Source organism: Ptychodera flava, chromosome 20, assembly GCF_041260155.1.
Source record: "Ptychodera flava strain L36383 chromosome 20, AS_Pfla_20210202, whole genome shotgun sequence".
NCBI lineage: Eukaryota > Metazoa > Hemichordata > Enteropneusta > Ptychoderidae > Ptychodera > Ptychodera flava.
In genome coordinates, this window is record NC_091947.1 from 24737287 (window position 1) to 24750072 (window position 12786).

Sequence of the window (12786 nt, forward strand, 5' to 3'; positions counted from 1 at the left end):
CTGCACGCTGTGGCCTTAATACGACCACACTTGTCCACAGTCCTTCGGCAACACAGTCGCTTGTGAACCGATACACGACATCCGCTGTGAGGTATGCACCAGAAACACTTTTCTAATGCATACCACACAGCGGCCGTAGTGAATCGGTTCAAAAGAGACTGTTCGGCACCGCAGCCTAGGTTGACCGTTGTATACGCCAGACACTTCGCACCACATTCCCCTGTGATCTATTCCGCTCTTGGACTATGCGCCCCATAGACGTGTGTATATATGCTTGAGAAAAACCAAGTCAGGAAATGAAATGGCTATTTCGTATAGGGATTGTGCCTCCATGTCATCTTCGACGTTCGATTTTAGGGGAGAACCATTTGATTTCGGGGGGGGGGGGGGGTATGGAGGAAGAGGGTATGGGAGCAAATTTTTTTTTCCTGTCAGAGTGACAGCAATTTTTTTTTTCTACTGTCAGACCTGCATCAATTTTTTTTTTCAAAATTGAGTAGCAGTGCAAATTTTTTTTTTTTATTGGTTATCAAGTTTGTAATGCGTTGTATATAAGGGAGCCGTCATTATTGACGGCCGGAAACTCCGAAATTTTGAGTGACCCTCCCCCCTTCACCAACCATGATGAATTTGAGTAACCTTCCTCTCTAACTCTGAAATTTTGACCATTCTCCACTTAGAAAAGTTAAATACCAATACATGTAATTGTAAAATTTACAAAATACAGCAACAGTAAAGACCCTTCAAATCCTGATGTGCCCTGCTAGACTATTATCAGCTATCTCATGATGGTTCGAAAAAGGTGAACACATCAAAGTGAAATTCAAAGTCACAATAAAATAAAGATATAAAAGATCACGCAGTATCTAATCATATAGTATATTGTTTAATTTGGATGGATATTATGACAGGGTTTTCACTAGGATATCTGACCGGGCAGAATTTGAAAGTACAGGGGGAGAACATGAGAGAGGCTTAGGGGGGGAAAGTGTCACAGGGGCTTTCCCCTATCTTGCATGGAAATTTTTAAGATATTGATGTGTGCAATGGTGCAGTCTGGTGCAATCTGAGAGGTTTTTTAATTTGTTCACTAAGTGAAACTGTTAGAATATCCCAAGGGGGAGAGCACGAGAGGGGGTTCCCCCTCTCGTATTGGAAATTTTGAGAAATTGATGTGTTTAATGGTGCAATCTGAGAGGAGTTTCAGTTTATTTTGCACTCGGTAAAACTGTTTGAAAATGACATTGAACACTGATATTTTTTACATTTTTTGCATGATCAGTGTTTTAGTCACAATATTCAACAACCAAACAATGACAATATAATTTGTGAAAAACAGTTCTGTTTGCCAGAGACTGAAGACAAATAAATATACAGGAACGGAAAATCTGTGACCTTCTTGTGTCATTTCTCCAGCTGCCAGCTTCTAATGAAAAGCCTGAATATGGTATGTTTGCGATCCGGTGTTTGTGGTCAGAAAAACAAGGCTCACACATTGTATTTCATTATATTTTGTTTTTCCTCAATTTTCCATTGTCAAGGTACATCTTTCTAACAAATTTATATTGAGAAAATAATATATTGGTTTTAACACTAGTTTATTGACTCCTGTCTTGTGTTTTAAAATTTCACAATTTACAGAAGTCAAATAGTCCCCTTTAGATAGTGCCTATGCCATTGAGATATTGCAACAGAAATCCTGAAAATGATTTCTTGGGTCAGAAAATAGAAGGAAAACATTGAGTGTACTGAGGTGTAAAGTAGACCTATGGAGTGCATGCTTATATCATAAGTGCTGGGAAAAGAAACATAAGAATTGCTTGTGGTAAAACATTTGCGCCGCCTATGGCGGCGCGCTGGCAAAGAATACATGAGAATAAGGTTTCCAAATTTTGCTTATTTCTGGTGCATTGTGACAATTTTTTTTTCTCTTCTGTCTGTTATGACAATTTTTTTTTCTCAGGCCATGACAGGATCAATTTTTTTTTTCTTCTCTCTCACCTGGTGACAAATTTTTTTTTCTCAAAATCCTCCATATCCCCCCCAGAAATCAAATGGTTCTCCCCTTACCGTGAAAAGTAGCAAGTTCATCTAGCATGTAACCGTCGACCGTGCCCTATCATTCTCAAAATTCATACCTGGTACTTAATTTGCTTCACGAATGCTCGTTTCGTGTGAATTTCAACGGACACATCGCTAAAACATAAGCGTGAGCAACATTCTGGTCACCTCACAGTGGACATTGGGCACCTCCACTTTACTGACGTTAGCGCCGCATACCCATGATGGGTGACTGGAAGGTTGTTCATGCCTTATGTTTTGGCGAGGTGTCTTCTGAACTCGGCCGAAAATCACACGAAAATTCACACCTGATACTTCATCTGCTTACAAAATGCTCATTTCCTGTGATTTTTGGCCGAGTTGGAGAGACACCTCGCCAAAACATAAGCGTGAGCAACATTCCAGTCATCCCTCATGGGTAGGCAGCGCCAACGTCAGTAAAGTGGAGGTACCCAAGAGGTGCCGGAATGCTGCTCACGCTTATGTTTCACAATGTGTCCGTCGAATTCAGCCGAAAATCACACGAAAGGAGCGTTTTTTAGCAGATTAAGTACCAGGTATGAATTTTGAGAATGATAGGGAACAATCGACGGTTACATGATAGATTAACTTGCTAATTTTCACAGTGAAATCGGACACGGAATGTGACATGGCATGGTTTTTATAGCCATTTTGTTTCCTGACTTGGGTTTTTTCTCGCTTATGTACACACGTCTATGGGGCGAATAGTCCCAAAGCTGAATAGCTCACGAGTGACTGTGTTCGCACCAAAACCAGTTCGCCCACACAACTTCGCCCCAAACCATTTCGTACCAAAACCACCTCGTCCCAAGTACTACCTTGTCCAACGCCACTTCCCCCCAAGTACCACCTCGTACTAAAACCACTTTGCCCAAGTATAATATTATTACAATATTACCAACTCGTCCTAAAACAACGATTCATTCTACAATGTATGCTGACATAACGTTGTATTTACCTACAAGTTGGAAGCATTAATGTGTCAGGACATTTTGGCTACCACGAACCATTTACTCTTGCATGAAACCATAAACGGTATATTAGTAAAAAGAAAAAACGCAAACTAATATATGCTCCAACTCAGGTGCCGTGCGTGGAATTGCAGGATGTCATTTTCTCGAAATGTGTACACTTTCAAGATTCCAGTCCTGGGATGATAGAAAGGTGATGAAAACTTCGAGGGCAGTGATCGGTTATAACTTTACCGGTTGGCGATAGGTTTGGGGCGAATTGATGTTGTTTTAGGGGCGAAATTGTTTTAGGCATTGTGACTTTTGGGGCGAAGAGGTTTTGGTACGAGGTTGTTTTGGTGCGAAGTGGTTTTGGTTCGAAATGGTATGGGACGAGATGGTATGGTGCGAAGTGGTTTTGGTGCGAAGTGTCTGAGAACCAATCCGTCGGAAGGAAAATTGACGAGGTTCCCAGACACTTCACCCCAAGTACCACAATCACCATTTTGTTGGTTTATACTTTTCAGGCCCATGTTTGGCGCTATGGATGAGTCTCCATTGGTTCGAGAGCCTATGCAGAGCCGGGCTCTCCGGAGAAGTACCAATGTTCAAAGAAGTATCCTAAAATGCCTGACAGCAGCCATGTGCATAAGGCATGTGATTTCAAGCATGAAAAATCTGTTGAAATCATGTGTACAAGTCAATGCCTTTTTTGTCTCTCAGAGTAATATTGTATACGCCTCAAAAATGAAAGACTTTAACATTTGCTGAAACTTTACTCAAAGAATCTTTCAACTTTCCTCTTTCAAAATCATGAATAAAAATTGACGGTCAACATCCAAATTTTGGTACTAGAGAAACAAATTACCCAAGATTTATCGATATCTGAAATTCAAAATGGACACCACTCCTGGGTTGACTCTATGGAGAAAAATTAAATTTTTTATTTTTGAAAAACTTAGACTTGACTGTAAAAAGTTTTCTTACATCAAAAGCTTACAAATGAACCCCCACAAGTGGTAGATCAGAATAGTATTATAAAGTTTTGGAGTCTGAATATCTGTCCCCGAGGCATATTCTACCTTAATGACTATGACTGTCAAATATTTGTAGAACAGTGGACTATTTAAGATGCGGCATCAACGTGTCACAAAATAAGAAAATGCTTGTATCATGCCGAACAGTATCACCATCATGGTAACGGTCTTCTAGGAGTACTTCACTAATAATTATGAAAGGGTAAACTGAGACAAGTATAACATCACTATGGGCATGGTATTCTTTGGGAGTGTTTATGTCTACACGTAGCTTTGACCTTAGCAATACAGCTTGACCAAAACAAGTTTATAGTTTGCACACGTACATATACAGCATCCACATGTTGCATTACCTGTAAATTTTGAAACCTTTACAAATTTTACAAGCTATTGGAATATTCAACAAGGCAACTGGCACTTCCACTCCTGGGAGTCTGCTACGAACAACCAAGACACCCATCAGACACCTGAAACACAGCTCCTGTAAGTTATGAACTTCTCATTGATATTCTTTATTCATGTTGAGGGCCCCAGGCCATTTTAGGAACATACATGTACATGTACCCCTTTACCTGCAAGACAGTATCACTTCCCAATCTGCCAAGTCAGTAAAAATGGTGTATTTAGCGAAAACCATATGTATTTCACTCTCTTGGCTTGGTCTCTTATAGCAGCTTTAGTCCATAAAAATCTTGCTAGTATGTTTTCAGTGGCCTCCAAATGTTACATTTTTTTGTCAAAATGCACCATATGGGACATGCTGTGTCTCTCTAGTTTTGGCCAACTTTGCCTGACTGTGAAAGATGAACATGGCAGGATAAGGGATACCATAGTCACATTCAAGTTTTCGATAATGATCATGATGAAAAGGAACCTTGTACTGAGTTATTTGTACTGGAAATTGTATACATAATGGAAGATGGTCTCTTCATTATAGCACTCATATTGCTATGTACTTGTGATATGATGATGGTTAAAATTATTCCATTATCACTCACCATATTGTATTCCAGTGTGGTATGATACTAGTATTTTCTTTGTCATTCATTCAAATAGCTAGTATACACAAGAGCAAAGAGTTGTTTGCATGTACTGTAGTATGGCATCCATTTTATCCATGGTGCAAATACATTCTGCACTACAGTGTTACTTTATTGTGTTTAACATCATTTCTTGAACCACTTTCCTTTTCAGACACACCTAAAGCGGTTACGACAAGCTCACATTTTGATGTTTCTGCTTCACTTGGTTTGACACCAGCTGGTAGATCGATGAGAACACCTGGCACAGCCGCTAATCAATCATTGGTGAGGATTTTAAAACCTGTTCATCCCTAATTTCATGCAAGCAGGTCCACAATCACTATTGATAACAATGGGTTTGGACCAAACCATGGTAATGAAAGGGTTGAGTTGTGTTGTAGCTTTGTGTGGCTGATATCTGGTTAATATGAAAGCTATAATTTGATTTCTAGTGTGAGTGTAAAACGTGATGTCATGGCAGTGATACAGAAAAGCCGTTAACTATTCACTGGGATTTTAATTTTGCTATTTTTACTGACAGATGAAATCTTCCCAATTGAATTTCTTTCAGTGACAATGTTATATAACTGTCACTCTTTTGCAATTAGCAAAATGGAATCCGAGTGAAAATGTCTCAAATATCGAAATAGTGACATTGAATCCCTGTGAAATTTTAATGATTTTACGAGTGTATTTCAAGATGTCAGTTGTGTGTTTTTGGGATTGGATGTGAGTAGATTAATCTCAGAATAGGGGAAATATTGCGTAATTACTTGTATTAGCTGCAATTGAAAGGAAAAGATGACCAACTGTTGGGATGTGAGAGGGGAATTATAATGAAATATAAACTCCGAATCATTTCAAGTACGAAATGTATGTATATCAATGTCAATGGAATGACGAGTGTAAATGTTGCCTTTTAAAGGCAAAAATTGTAAAGCTGTTGTAATTTTATTTATTTTTTATTTATTTATTTATTTATTTGAATCAGGCTCTAGGCCCATAGAAAAATACCATAAAATAAAGAAAAATAACAGATACACACAAACAATCATCTATACAGAAGAAAAAACAACTTCAGTATAAAATAGTTCTCCAGTGCCTGCACTGTAGTGAGTCAATATATGTACAAGCATAAATAGTCTTAATATAAGAATTCTGTGATCTCTTAATCTGTTCATAAAGTTAAAAATGTTTTTACGCAGTAACTCGCCAAAAGACAAAACATCATAGACAACAAACATGGTACTAATACTACAACGTCTTGACAGATTAAAAAGTCGTCTGAAACAATTATTATACGCCACTCGAATTTTCGTCAGAGAGCGCTTTGTAAAGGTGGACCAAAGCTGGCAGCAGTATAAATTTGAGCAAAATGATTTAAATAATCTGGTTTTCACCTGTATAGAACAGTAAGCAAACTTCCTGAAAAGAAAGTTACCACAAATATACAATAGCCGCATTTTGCATAATGCTGCATTAGCTGTATTTTCTGCATTTTTGTCAATTAGGTTTTCAATCAAGAGCAATTTATGTAAAAATACTTACCAAAGTGTGACCGCAGAACATTTTCCAAATGTTGGCGATGAACGTACAACTTAGATTTTAACAACTAACTAATTTTTTGACTTGCGAGTCAAATATTGGTGCTGCAAGCAAGGACAAAAAGCTGTGAAAAAAATGTCGGAATCATTCGTCAAGGATTGAAATTAGTGACATTTTCAAAGACAATATGACCAACATTGTAATAATTGCAATTCAAAACATCTTTCCAAAAATTTAATGATATTTTTTGTGTTAGCAAAACACAAAAAGATACAGCTAACAAGACGGTAAATGGAGAATACCCTAACTTTTGGAAATATTTTATTTGAAGGTATACTGTCACCTGTTCCAATTTTGCCACAGTTACCATGGAAAGAAAATCTAACCAATCACAGTGTTTAAATGGGTGGATGCTTTTTCAAAACAGCGCCCTCACATTGGCATTTTGAATACGAGGAACGTCCCTTTGACCATATATAGGCATGCTTAGATTACAGGTGACTGTTTACCTTTAATTATTTTTGTTCCAGAAAGCAAGTCCATCTCTTCAGTGCATCTTTCTTCAGTTACATCTTTGGTTATTTTGAATTTTTCTTTCATTTTTTTTGTTCAGACAACCATGTTTGATCAAACAGTTCCATCATTTGGTCCAACTCCCAGGCGGTCGATGTACATGGGACAGTTTGATTCATCTCGACTTGAGGAAGATGAGATCACCATGACGTCAAATTTACTGATGGAAGATGACCCTGGTATAGCCGGTAAGCATGCCAAATTGAGAGACGGTATCGTGATCACTGTAAACGTTCAGTTAGAAATTCCACAATGTACAATAATGCCCTTCTCAGGCCAAGATATACGGTAATTGTATAGGACAATGAACATTCTGATTAAATGTTATGAGGTTGCTGACTTATATTACCAGATGACTTTTGTCGTCCCCATGGGTCACTGTTTCAACTCCAATACCAGTAAACAGGTCCATAATCACCATTGATGACAATGGGTTTGGGTCAAATCAGGGTTAGATGTTGGATTTAAATCATTGTGTAGTGGTAAAGAATAATCATATTGAATCTACATCTCTCTCTTTTGACCAGAAACCTTTGCAGGCAATATTTCTGCATGCTCTTACTTTACTCATAGAAGACTATTTCATTCCATCAAGGTGAAAAAAAACAGAACTCTGATTTGATCAAACTTTCATGTATTGAGATTTTGTGTCATTGACATGTGAGATTTTTCTCAACTGATCAGTAAAATATCAGAGAGATTCAGTGCTTGGCTGTAGATACTTGACACGTGAGCAATTCTGCCTGGTCTAAATCTTGGATATCATGAAGACCTACATGTAGTGTCGGACATCACAACTTTTTTTTTTCAGTCCATTGTTCCCTAAAGGAAACTATAGACTGTTCTCATTAATGCAGATCATAAATTAGGGTCTCTGTACAAATTTTGGATCAGATAAGTGAAATACCTCAAACAAACTGATATTTGAATTTCATAATTACTGCTACTCTCAGGGATGTATCTTAAGGGCAAAAAATTACATCCTAAAGTTTTACCAACTTAGGTTGTGAAAAAGTTGATCATCTAGACCAGTTCCTAAACGAGTCCACACAAGCATTAACCCAGTGAAGAATTTATCCTAAGAGCCTGAAAATCTGTTGGCAAGACATCTTCTGCCCCTGAAATTAGTCATGTTGCCCTGAAGTATCTTTTACTGAGACAGAAGGTTATTATTATAATACAGTGAAGAATACCAGTATGATCTTAGTCATGACATCATTCTCTCACCTACAGCAACAGCAGGATTGTTTGAAGAGTTCTTGGAATGCTACAGAAGACACCCGTCTTCAAACCAAGTCTTTGAGCTGGTATCAGAGTACGAGAAGACCTGCTCAGAACAGATACTGCTCCTTGAAAGACTGGTCAAGAAGTCTACTCCTGGTCAAAATAAGTATGTTTATATCTAGTGACGGCCACATCCCATTTCTCTGTCTTTTTAACCCTCATCATTTTACCTGCTCAGTCTTAATTCCTTGCATAAAAGCAGGTCCCTAACTCTGATTTCATTGTGCTTGTCAAATGTGGATAGAACCACATGTTCTTTGGGTATCTAGCCAGACCTTCAAAAGTGAAAGACCAGTAAAATTTCGCTGGCACTTTCCTCAAAGAAAATTTCAACCTATCTCTTTCCAAATCATGAATAAAAATCAGGGGTCACCATGAAAATTTGGGTTCTTGAGCAGCATACCTTACATTTGCTGATACTTGAAGTTAAAAATCGCCACCATATAAATGTTAACTCTATTGGAAAAATTTAAAGTTTACTTTTTACCAGAATAAGAACCTGAAAACTGAATTTACTTCAAGAGCTTAAAATAAACCCGCAAACTGGGTAGACCAGACAAGTATTGAAAATATTTGAGGGTATAAATATTTTCCCCCCGAGATGCGTGTTTTACCTTTACTTAATTCCATGGTCAGGTGTAATCTGCAATACTTAAGAGAAAGGATATTAAAATGTAGTTTATACTTTAGTTTCTCTATCCTCCTTACAATTTCATGAACTCAGTCGTGATAGTTGAAATAATCACAGACCTTAAAACAGTCAGTTAAGTATTGGAATGTGCCTAGGGGACAGATATTTGATCTATCAAAATTTTATAATTCTTGTTTGATTGACCTCCTTTTGAGCTCATTTTAAAGCTTTTGGAGTAATAAATTTTTACACTGCCTTAGTTTTTCAAAAGTTAAAAATTTGTTTTCCCCCTTATAGTCATCATAGGGATGCCAGTGATTTTGAATTTCAAATATTTGTAAATGTCAGGTTAATTTTTTCTCTGGTTCCAAACTTTGCACAGTAATCCCTGATTGTTATTATTTATTTGGTAAGAGTATATTTGAAAGTTTCATTGAGGAAAGTTTAAGCAAAAGTTTAAATCTTTAACTTCCTAGGCCCATACTAGCTGAAGTCTGGATTTGTCATGAAAGTTTGAAAAAAAACCGCAGTACAATCTTACTTCACAAGGTGCATTTAACATTTTGTACCATTATCTTTTTTCCACTGGCAGATTTTCCAGAACTCAAGAAATCCTCAACATCCTGACACAGGAAAGGAACACATGGAGGTTGTTGGGCAGTTTGTATCAGGACAGACTTCAGTCGGCAGAGTCCATGGAAGATGATAATTTTATCACGGAAACCTTGGTCAGTTGACAAAGCATGCAGAAGTTCCTTTGACCCAATGTATAGTTTGACAAACTTGCCTGTTTTTTAAAAGAGCAGAAATGTGTGAATTATACTCTACAGTACAAGTATACTACAGAGTCCGTAGCCATATTACTTTCCAAGAATGTCCAAGCTGGTGTGACACATGTGTCCATTACACTTTGTCCACAGGGATGGAGTGTGTTGGTCCGAATGAAATGGGGTGAAACTACATTTTTGTAGCCAAGGGAAACATATGGCCACACAAATCAACTGTTTTGTTCTTAGCGGTGTTGCAGGTAGAAATATGGAAATGTTTGAAAGCCTCCTAACAAAAGACTTTCAAATAATAGAAATGGATAAAAGTGCAAACAGATACATGTCTAACATTGCAGATTTCATTAGAACCTTTAAGGTATAATGCACCTCGAAAGTGAAAGACTAAAACTTTTGCTCAAACTTTTCTCAATTAGGCTTTCAACAATTCTCTTACCAAATCAAGAATAAAAATCAGGGAACACTGTGCAAACTTTGGCTCTGGAGAACCAAATTACCAAATAATTACCAATATTTGAAATTCAAAATATGTTAAGTATATAGGTATTGGGATAAAATGAAATTATTGGTTTTCGAAATACTGAGACACTGAAAATATTTCTTATTCCAAGAGCTTTAAAATGAGCTCCCACAAGTTGTAGATCAGAAAGAATTGTGAAATATTTTTAGTCCAAATATCTATCCCTGAGGCGCATTCTACCTGAAGTAACTGTAACCATTCATTTCTATGAAATATTTGTTGTAATTATATCATTCAAAATATTTTTGACATTTCAATATGTTCACCTTGAGCAGAGTTTGGCTAAACTCCCATTTCATGTAAATTAATAGTTTTAGTCCGATCTGTTCACAGACTTTATAGGTATATTTTTCTCAATCTTCTGTCTTTGTTTTTCACACATATCAACTGGTCACAGGACAAAGACTTGAGTGAGAAGCAAGTGGTTGAGTCACTGTTTGTCAGGGATTCGTACACGCGACAGAACCAAGTGGTCATCGATTGGCTGGAGCGAAATTCAGCAGACCAATTAGAAGACTACTATGACAAAGTAGAGTTTTATTCACAAACTGTCAGTTGGTGAGTTTAGTTGCAATGCAAATACAGATATGTGTTAAAAGTCATGGTTAAAGCAATTTTTCAAAATTTACAATTATGTATTAAATGCAAATTTTTAAAATTGGATAAACAAAACATGTCTCATGGAATCTAAACAATCAATAAATAGGTACATACAGTACCTCCTAGTAAAATCTTAAATAACATTGAAGCTGAGTATGAGTCTAGTATTGTGCAGTCCTGCCATATCATTGTGTACCTATACCTCATCTTTATCTCTGTGAGTGTATATGTATTATATACACAAATTTAATATGTAGAGAACTTTTACAGGAAAGTGCTAGTTTTCTTGATTGTGTTTTTCAAGGGAGAACACACTGCACGCACTGGAGCAGAAGAGAAGTGGGAATCCCTCCATTCCAGACAGACCCATGGTAACTTCCATGGATCCTGATGCTCCCATCAGACAAGGAAAATCCCTGGCAGATTTGGATAAGGTATGGATTTCCATGCTTTGTCACACAGTATGCTGCTTAACTTTGTCGCTATTGGAATGTGTTATATTATTCTTCGTGCTTACCTACCTTGAATTTTTGATGAACTGGTAATATTGTACTTGTTAACTCAAGTTCAAACATTTTTTATATCAAGGCCAGTCTAGGTAAATTTAGACAAATACCAGTACATGTACATAATGCATATGAATCTTATGCAGAGTACCACCAATATGTTTTTATCACAACTGGAAGTTGTGATATAGAGGTGGTTTCAACCGGTGTTTGATGTCGTCCATTTCCGTAAACGACAAAAAGTCAAAAACTGCTGAACGGACTGCGTTGATATTTGATACCGATACATAGACTGGTTCCAAGGTTCCAATTCCGAAAAATGGAGCCAAACGGAGCGCCGGTTAGGTAGTTTTGGGAAATTTCTAACCCCCCTTTTTATCTAATTGATTTTAGGGGTCTTTCATATATGTAGTTTTGGAATGTACACCAATCCTGCATTGTGGACTGTTTTATGAGTTGTTGAACAGAAATGAGGTTTTGATGAATGTTAGAAATATGCAGGATGGCTGATTCGAAGTATAAGAGATTTCTATGGTCTTTTGGGCATCAAAAGCATTAAAAAAAACATATTTCATAGTTTAGATTCTCACTTTTGAGATGACCCTAGGCATTTGTTAAGTAAACATCCTTGAGTCAATATGCAGACTTTGACATTCCAGAGATTAAGTATCCACAACCTCACATGTTACAGTCTTTCACTACAATGGTATGGCCCAAACCCATTGTTATCAATGGAGAGTGTGGACCTGTCTACAGGAAATTGGGGTGAACAGGTTAGACAATGACGTTACAAGTTGTAGGTTAGTTATCAAGGTAGCACCAGCATAGAGTCCTGAGTATCTGTCCATGTGTTCTCACAGCAAATTACAGGGAAAAAAATTATTTGAGAAGTTTCTCTCCTTTAAATAGAAGTATATTACAATTTAAACTTGTCATGGATAGATTGCTCTCAAATGATCTGAAACACAGTTATTGCCATTAGCAACAAATCTATAGCAAGATTTATGTAAAGTTCATGAACTTACACAAGGTATTAGACAAAAGATGACCATGACTTTGCTACTTTTCAACATTTATTTCAATCAGATTTCCCCAGCTTAGTGTATAATTTTGTAATCTTAATTACTGTCAACTTAGCTTTACTAACTTATTCTAACCTCATTATTCTTACACTACTGTTATACCTTATAACCACAAAATTTCAAGAGATGCATATATGATTGTCACTTAACAAACATTTACAAATATGTC

General features: G+C 37.0%; 1 protein-coding gene across 1 annotated transcript in view; it reads left to right on the top strand.

Moving 5' to 3' along the window:
• LOC139120385 (nuclear pore complex protein Nup107-like) overlaps positions 1 to 12786 on the top strand; it is a 36831-nt gene that overhangs the window by 272 nt on the left and 23773 nt on the right. The window contains exons 2-9 of the mRNA XM_070684766.1: positions 3560 to 3648; positions 4457 to 4552; positions 5264 to 5376; positions 7250 to 7397; positions 8443 to 8599; positions 9717 to 9852; positions 10827 to 10987; positions 11334 to 11463. Of these exons, the coding sequence (XP_070540867.1) occupies positions 3560 to 3648; positions 4457 to 4552; positions 5264 to 5376; positions 7250 to 7397; positions 8443 to 8599; positions 9717 to 9852; positions 10827 to 10987; positions 11334 to 11463 (1030 nt within the window). The remainder of the gene's footprint in view (positions 1 to 3559; positions 3649 to 4456; positions 4553 to 5263; positions 5377 to 7249; positions 7398 to 8442; positions 8600 to 9716; positions 9853 to 10826; positions 10988 to 11333; positions 11464 to 12786) is intronic.